The sequence below is a fragment of the Chenopodium album genome, chromosome 13 (genome assembly GCF_948465745.1).
Source record: "Chenopodium album chromosome 13, dcCheAlbu1.1, whole genome shotgun sequence".
Classification (NCBI taxonomy): domain Eukaryota; kingdom Viridiplantae; phylum Streptophyta; class Magnoliopsida; order Caryophyllales; family Amaranthaceae; genus Chenopodium; species Chenopodium album.
Window position 1 is genome coordinate 46,027,471 of NC_137846.1, and position 9,055 is coordinate 46,036,525.

General features: G+C 30.7%; 1 protein-coding gene across 1 annotated transcript; it reads right to left on the reverse strand.

Annotated features, from left to right (window-relative positions):
* Positions 1-4,939: 4,939 nt before the first annotated feature.
* On the reverse strand, positions 4,940-8,300 carry LOC145576719 (ABC transporter I family member 17-like). The gene is made up of 4 exons (XM_081634437.1): positions 8,175-8,300; positions 7,547-7,900; positions 5,522-5,709; positions 4,940-5,441 (listed from the first exon to the last, which is right to left on the reverse strand). The coding sequence occupies exons 2-4, from the start codon at positions 7,575-7,577 to the stop codon at positions 5,187-5,189; spliced, it is 474 nt and encodes a 157-aa protein (XP_081490563.1). The 5' UTR covers positions 7,578-7,900; positions 8,175-8,300; the 3' UTR covers positions 4,940-5,186.
* Between the last annotated feature and the right edge of the window lie 755 nt (positions 8,301-9,055).

The following is a 9,055-nucleotide window of genomic DNA, read 5'->3' on the forward strand; positions in this document are numbered from 1 at the left end:
TGAATATGACTATATTTTTCAATAAATATGACTAACTGTCATTCCATAGTTGGATACCCTTCCTATTAAACAATTTGTTCTTTACTTCTTTACATAAGTCATTGAAGATAATACACTTCACATATTCAAAACTAATTAACATAATTTTACATGAGTTATTAACCCTAACTCTAAAATCTCAATAATAAAATTTAATATAACATGACTCTATTGTTCATTTTTCAAATTAATTTACTTCAACTAAATAATGATGGGGGTGGGGCAGATTTGAACTTGTGACCATTGATATTACGAGTAGATAAAAAATCCCTTACCATAAGGCTGTCAAAGAATAGTACAAAATTAGCGCTTTGTTTTCTATATAGTCCGTTTTCAATTACTAATTTTTATAAGAAAACCAATTAGTTTTTTTCGGAAATATTGTGGGTTTAATTGAACCCATAACTACCACTGGTCCATCGGTTTTTCTGTCAGTTTTTAGTTTTCTTATTTATATTCAATTGCACGTTTAATGCATGAAATTACTCATTTCAAATGGTTCTAACAAAATTTCTTGTAAATGATGAATGTTTATGGTTAAAGTTTGTCTTAGATCTTAATGAAGTTTGGGGTTTTGCATTTGACCTCGGTTGATCTTCCTTTTGTAAGAGCTTGTTTTTTCAGCCTTATAGAATTACCATTCCGTAAGAGAAGATCACGTAAGATTGGTACCAAAAGTAGTTATATATGATCCCGAGTTTCAAAACTTGTGTTAACCAAACTTGTAACTCATTTCATATAACTAGTGTATGGTCCGGGTATTTGCACCGGGTTGTTATTTTAATTGAATTTTGTGATTATATGCATTTAATATTTTTGATGTTTTTTTTCTTTTTTAATTTGTCCTTGTGATTTACAATTATATACATTTGGTTTCAAAAAATAAAATTAAAAAAAAAAAAACAATTATATACATTTAGGGCATATTCTAATTTACTTAACTGACCTAAACTAAACTGAACTGATTGGAGCTGAACTGAACTAAACATAAATGAATAGAGCTGAAATGAATTGTTTATGAGAGAAGAAAATTAAAAACTGAATTGAACTGATTGGAGTTTAATTGAATTGAATTGAACTGAAATTAAGCTAAAGAGAACAAGCCCTTACTTTCATATTTATAATATGGTTGCTAATTAGTTTAGATGGTTAAATAATCATTTTTTTCTACAAGAGGTTGGGTGTTCGTGTAACATCCCCAAATCTCCCTCTACGGAAATACTAGTATAATATGTATATTTATACCGTAGAGATAGACTTAGGCGTATTACCGTCGCGTGATTACACAAGGCTACTCAAAAATACTTAACTCAATCACAAAACTTGCAGCGGAAACTCAACTTTCTTTTATTAACACTTTTAAAAATAGCAACATTGTTACGAGTACTCAAAATAAAGACGAGGCCAACGTTCCTAAACTAGGTGAAGCAAATCCCGGGACTCCCATATGCTCATTCATTCATGACTCCACCTGATAATAGTCAACACTGCTTACCATTACGGTAAACAGAGCGAACTAAAACAAATAGGAAATACAGGTTAGCAAATATACGCTAAGTACGATTAGTGAAAGATAATGTTATTTATTTGCAAACATGTTTTTAAACCAATTCCAACAATTCCAAAACTCATGATTCAAAACCAATTCTCGGTATTCTCGAAACAATTCCAGCAATTCAATAATTCAATAAATATGATTTATAAAACCAATTCCTCTTTTTGAAACCAATTTCTCACCCAAGTATGCACACCGCTCAAGCTAGTCTCCTACTATTCTTGAGGAAAGACCCGGTCATACTTAAGGCCTTATCAAACCAAATCCGCATAGTGGGATTATGAACATGCTTGTAAAGCTTTAATTCAATAATAATTCAATAATTCCTCCTTAAATAAAATCAACCTTTATTATAGGTTAAATCAAACCCCTTTTTATTCAATTCAATCATGTTTTCAAAATCAACCTTTTAATAAATACTTGAGAATAAAATCTCATATTAATAACTTTTCAAAATCAATAACTTTTCCTTTGAAAACCTTTTTATTTAATTCAACAAACTTTTCAAATCAATTCCTTTATTTAAACATGATAAGTAATTCAAACCATTCAAAATACTATTTAAAACTCAGTCATTCAAAATACTTTTATTAAAACAAATATTGAAATCAATACCTCCAAACATAATTTATTTCATAAATCATAATTCAAATCAATTTAATTCAATCATCATAAAATCATTCAAAACATTTTATTCAAACCAAACACTTTCAAAGGTATCTAGCCACCTAAACGTACCTTGATTTCCGAATATCAATCAACACTTTGCACTTTCAAAGTTCAATCATGAATACACCTTGCAAATAACATAACCATAAGGTTATCACAACATAAACTCAAATCTAATGTGCATGGAATATAAAACTCTTTTAAAATAATACTTTAATATAAAATTATAGCTTTGAAATAGGTATTTATATTTTAGAAAACTAATCATAAGGAAGTTAAAGGAATAGGATTAAAGAGGATTGAATTTTCGTTGGAAAGAATAGGCAGAACTTGCAGAGGCCATAACTCCTTCAATATAACTCCAAATTGGGTAATTCTTGAGCCTAACCTCAAGTTTTTTTCAAGAGGAACAATCTTTTGTTACATCAATATCCCAAAAACTGACCAGAAGTGCCCGAAAAGTGGATTCAAAGGTATACGGGCTGATTTGTATAAAAAGAGGAGAAGAAAAATATGAAAAGGTTTAGGGAAAAGAAAAAGAAGAGAGAAGAAGAGAATTGGGTTTTGGTGTGAATAATATGAGAGGTATGAAGGGGGTATTTATAGACTCATGAATGAAAGAATTATGATAGGAGAATGTAGAAAGAATTATGGTAAAAATAATTAAGGAAATTACTTGGAGAAGAGAGTTAAAGAATTATGAAAAGTTTAATATTAAGGTGACTAAGAATAATTAATTTAAGGAAGGTGTGTTGTCATGAAATATAATATGGCAAAAGAGATTACTTGGAAAATAATCAAGGAAGATATAAGGTAGGAAAATAAGATGATCAAATATTTAGGAGCTTGAAAAATAAAATTAAGGAAAACAAGAGATTTTAAGGAGATAAATAAAAATACAAATTACCAAAATAATTTACCCAAAATCCAACCAAGGTGGCCGTATATTTTGAGCTTCCATGCTCCAAATTTTCGGATTTCCTTTAAGTAATTGAGTTTTAAAATACTTTTGGCGCCAAAATTCAAATAGTAAAATAAATTACTAAAATACTCTTTTTAAGAGAATACTAATTAATATTAATTAAAAAATACGTTTTAAAAATACGGGGTATTACAGTTCGAATCTTCTTATGCTTATGGTGTTATATGGAGTAGTAGTGACGTGAAATAATGATGAAGGTTGATTGAAGTGTTGTGTGGCACAATGAGAGTTTAAATAGGTGATGTGGCTTATGTGAAAGGGTCTACGTGGCACATAGACTTTGTTAGAAACGCCTTTTAATATATTAGTATAGATTTGCAAAAATCAAAATCCTACTGTTTTTTATTTGTCTTTCTTTGATCAACACATTTGCTGATGTGGAGCTTTAACTAGTATTTTTAATTATTGAAAAATACACATTAAAATGATTATTACTTGTACTAATACGACTATGTTTACTCTTATGTACAAAACACAAATATTGGTTAAAGTGGTACATGTGAATTGAATAGTGCAAAAGTCAAAATGAAGTACTTATAAAAAGTAAAGAGGATAATTATTCGCTTGTGTTGTAGGAATAAGGTAAAGACTTTTTTTTTTAAAATTGGTAACGCATGCAAATAACTAGTCATCTTTCACATAAATTAAGTCAGGTCTAGTGAAAATTTTCACTACACTAATTACTACTCCCTCCGTTTCATAATTATGTTTCTGTTTATGTAAGTCAATGCAAATTTTTACCTATCTTTGACCGCAAATATATTTAGTATCACATTAGCAAATATTATAAAAGTTAGATATTAATAATGTACTCATCAAGACGAATTAAAGTAGATCCCACATGACTATATTTGTTTTTATAGATTGAGAGAAATTTAGAAAATTTCCTCTTATTTTTAAAAAGTCAAAGATTCCAAATAGAAATATCATTGTGGAACAAATGGAGTACTTCCTTCGTTGTTTCATCTTAAATGGCACATTTCATATACACGGTAACACATATTTGTCAACTACTACATTTGTATCATATTATTTGCAAAGATTTGACATAAACTAGAGAGGCAAAATATCTAACGTTGCAAATAATATGAAACGGAGGTATTACTTGTAATTTCAAATTCTAATATCTTCAATTATACATCATATTTAAGAAAAATCGTATCAATTTGATATGAATAGACTTTGAGAGAATCTAACAATACTCTAAATGATTTTGATTTTCTTAAACAAATCTTGACGGTAGGTGGTAAAAACAATTTTTAGAATTTTTTTTGTGGTAAAATAAAAGTTTTAGAAGTTTTGGTGGCAAACAACAATTTTTTGATTTTTTTATTTTTTGATTTTTTTATTTTTTGGTAAAAGTAAAAAAATCCTAAAACTAATTGCAAAGTTGATTAAATCTTAAAAGAGAACATATATATATCTGATGCATTCTGTTGTCTGTATGACATTGCACATTTTCAAAAATACACCGACTTCTTATTAAGGCTCTATTTAGTTCACCTTATTTTTACTTATTTCAGAAAAATAAGTTCAGATTAGATCAGATCAGAAAAAATAAGTTCAAATTAGATCATCGTTTTATGTGTAGTTTTTTATCGTTAAATATCTTTAATTTTGTAATGAAAAAATTATGAAAATCACATATTAATAAAATACATATTATTACGAATCTAACAAGACCCCACTTGATATATTTTTTCCGTATAGATTATCTTATATTTGAAGTCAAAGTTTGGTCAGATTAGACATTCAGATCAGACCAGATCAGATAAGCAAAAATAAGGTGAACTAAACAAGACCTAAGTGCCATTATACAATTACATCAGTCTTTTATATCCAAATCAAGGAAGTTTCTTCCTCTATAAAGTACTAATCTTCTTCATATTCAAACAAGGAAGAACTTCTCTCCTTAATTGCAAGGATGTCTTAATTTGGTTATTAAGAACTAAGCTCGAGAAATCTCTTAGCCATTGGATGCTTAGCATCTGAAAGTTGATTAGGCGGCAAAACTTCAAATACGGAACCATCTACCAAAAGGCAAGCTATATCAGCTATTCTTTGCACTTGCCTTATGCTATGAGATACCATGATCACTGTCATCCCTTGTGCCGTCTTTAACTTCACGAGTGCTTCCTCGATGTTTTGAGTCGATATTGGATCTAAGGCACTTGTAGGTTCGTCTAGCAGCAAAACCTTTAAACAATACAATCTCAAAATTTAGAATTTATGAAAGTCATGAAATTGGACATATGAATGTAAGTCATTGTTGTTACCTCGGGTTCATTGGCAAGGGTCCTTGCGAGTGCAACTCGCTGTTGTTGTCCAACAGATAGTTCGTTCCCATTCGTGTTCATAAAAGAGGCATCAAGATCAGCAGCATTTAGCAATCTTTGGACTTCTTGATCACTTAGCTTATTTCCCTTCAATTTTGGCCCATAACGTATGTTATCTGCTACCGTCCCTGCAATTTTAATCATTAATTTAAGGTCTTTAGATTTTTAAACAATCCTAATCGAAACTCAAACTTGCAATCAGGAAAGTTCATTGCATAATATCTCCTCTGTTTTGCAATATATAACGGTTCATTTGGTAAACAATAATATACTGACGATAAATCACACAAGATTGATTTCGAAAATTTACTTTTCACATAAGTTTTGATTAGATATTAATCTGGATAATTTCATGTGTAATTCATTTACAAGTCAAATATGTAACAACCTCATAAGATTTCATGTCACCATGTGATGTTTCATGACTCGAGCAATATAATATTCTTGTTCATAAACTAGTTTATTCGATAATTTGGAACATTATCGAATATTGTCAAATCAGAACAAGTTAGACTGACATAGACTTGCTGTTTTTTAGTGTAAAAACATGGATTTTCATCAATTTGCAATTTTATAAAAACTTAAAGCAGGAAAATGTACTGATTGAAACCAATTAAGAATTGTTAAGCAATTTATTAGCTCAATAATTTAGACCAACTCTCATGAGGGGCATCCAAGCTCGTATTCAAAACATTTTTTAGCAATTTAGAATCAAATCTCATAAAATGCATATTAGAGGACTTATTACAGTAAAAGTTTTCATGCCTTGCCTTCCTCGAAACAAAATTACACTCCCTCAGTCGTAAAATAGTTCCTAATTCCTTTTAAAGCCGTACCTTATTAAAGTACTTTCTAAGCTTACTTAGAATGTGAACAATTGAACTTACTCTTTTCTTAGAAATTTTAAAAATGTATAGATTGGTATGGTACATACGCTGTATTATAAACAATAATGTAAGGTACGTATAAACTTATACTTAGTGATACTTTGAGTTAAATCAAGAAAGTTGGTCTTCAATCGATATCAATTTGTTATAAGAACTAAAAGAACACTAAATTCTTCCCTATGTTTGGATAACACTGGTGGAGAGAAAGAGAGAGGAGATTGAGAGGTAAATAATGGAAAGGACGGGTTAAGAAGCTAAGGAATAAGTGGGATACAGGGTAACATTTTTCTTTCAAATTTCTCCGATATATTAATGATTTACGGAGTATTTATTGTAGATAAAAGTAAATGAATTCCTCTATTGAGAAGGAAGTTTGGACCTACACTCTGACCCTCGGTCCTTGGCTGCCTTAGTGCCGTTGTATCACATAAGGCACTTAGAATTAACAATCAATTTTTGATGTTACAAACTTATAATTCAATGCTCACTCAAGGATCTAAGCTAGTCTATTTGCATTTAGCTCAAGTAAACTACTAAAGCCACATTTTCCAAAACTTTTGGATTTATATAGTTCCTGTAAACAACCAAGCTATTTGCAAAACCATTTATTACTACTCCATACATATATAACCATCGACTTATTTTGTTTTCATTAGCTTTTGCATATAACTTTAACCACTCAAATTACATTCACTATTTATCATTTAGACTCACTTTAAAAACCAATTAAGGCAATTATGGTAAGAAACCCAAACCAAAAACCCGATACAAAAATGGGAAATTCCCTGTTTCTCACGGTGAGAAACGAAATTTGTTTCTCATGGGGGCATTTTCGTAAATAAATCAACAACTTTTTCAATATTGTGGGCTCCACAGTTGAATAAAGTTGAAAAAGTTGTTGATTTATTCACAAATGCCACCATGATTTCTCATCATGAGAAACTGGGGCATCCTCTACAAAAATTACACTTTCAAAATAAATATCCAAATTAGATTCATTATAACAACACATTTGTTATCCATTTTGATCAACTCCAAGAGGAAAAAAAAAAAAAAAAAGACTAAGCTAACAATTTACCTTGAAAAAGGGCAGGGAGTTGAAAGAGCATGCCAACACGACGGCGAACGGAGAGCACATCAAGATCACAAATATCACGGCCGTCCAAAAACACCGTCCCAGCCGGCGGCTCCCACAACCGGTTCAACGCCCGTAGCAGCGTCGACTTGCCACTACCACTAGGACCAATGATCCCTACGATCGTACCCCTTGATATCTTCAAGTTCACCCCATCTAATATGCACACCCCTTTATCTTAAACTTTCCTCAAATTCTTTATTTCAAATTTCTTTTCTACCTTATCATCACCATTGATAATATTGTTATCATCTTCAATGCTAACGAGCAGGTGCTCTGTTGGGTCAACCCCTTCAACTGTATTATCCATCGCACCACAAATTATAAATATAATTATAGGATAATAATATATAGAGCTGATCAAATATAGTCCGATTAAAATACACATTTAGACTATTAATTAATAGTCTTTGACTAGCTAGGCCGATTGGGCCTATTTTGAATTTAGTGGGTTTGGGCACAATTTTTTAGAGTTTAAACTCGCTGTGACCCTAAGCCGGCTATATGATCAGCTCTATTAGTTCGTATTTTATGTAATGAAATAAAAGAGGAGAGGGAAGCATGAACGTACCTTGAAAAGGTTCAGCAGTGGGTGACATGTTAAATTTGTAAGGATGTTGTTTTTGATGAATAAATTATTGTTTTTTTTGGATTATATGATTTTATATTGAAGGAGAAAATAGTGGAGATTTGGGAGGAAGTGGACTTGGTTGAAATATACAAGGAAAATGAGAGAAAGAGCCTTCCCTGGTGTCAACTAAAGTGGATAGTATTATTTGAGGGGGGTTGTAATTTTTGTCTCTTGTGTGGAATCTATCGTGTGGTGGGGCTATTTTTTGATTTAAACACTTTGTTTGATTCTAGGTAGAGCAACTCGAATACAAGAGATAAGAGCACGGGTGGTAAGATGGCGTATCACTTATCAAGTAAAGTTTGGTCTAGAATAAAGATTAATTTCAAAATTTTTACAACTTTATGCTTGTGAGATTTTATTAGAGGCACTTTAATGGTGAAATTTCTCTTGCTTTTATCACTTACAACTTCCAAGAGGGCATTAGTGTCTTACCCACTGATTGGGCCGAGTTGGGTTGTGCGAGATTTTGGTGTAGCTAGCATTTCAAATGATGTATATAAATCATTATTTTATTTATTTAGTCACTTGTAAGACATATGTGGGAACCTTTGATAGACTTTTGTATCTTCATAACTAGTAGAGTCTATACATTGAAATGAAAAATTTCAATATAAATGGCAAATCAATTTTAAAATAAAACGAAAAAGGGGTCCCTATTTAATATTGTTTAGTTGATTTAATAATTATTGGTACAATAGAAATTTAGAAAGATAGGATATTAAGTAGTTTTGAATTTATTTGCTTAAAGGTCAACTAAGAAGCATGGGTATTCACACCATTGATCTCATGTAAAACAACAAGTCATTCTTTGACGGAAA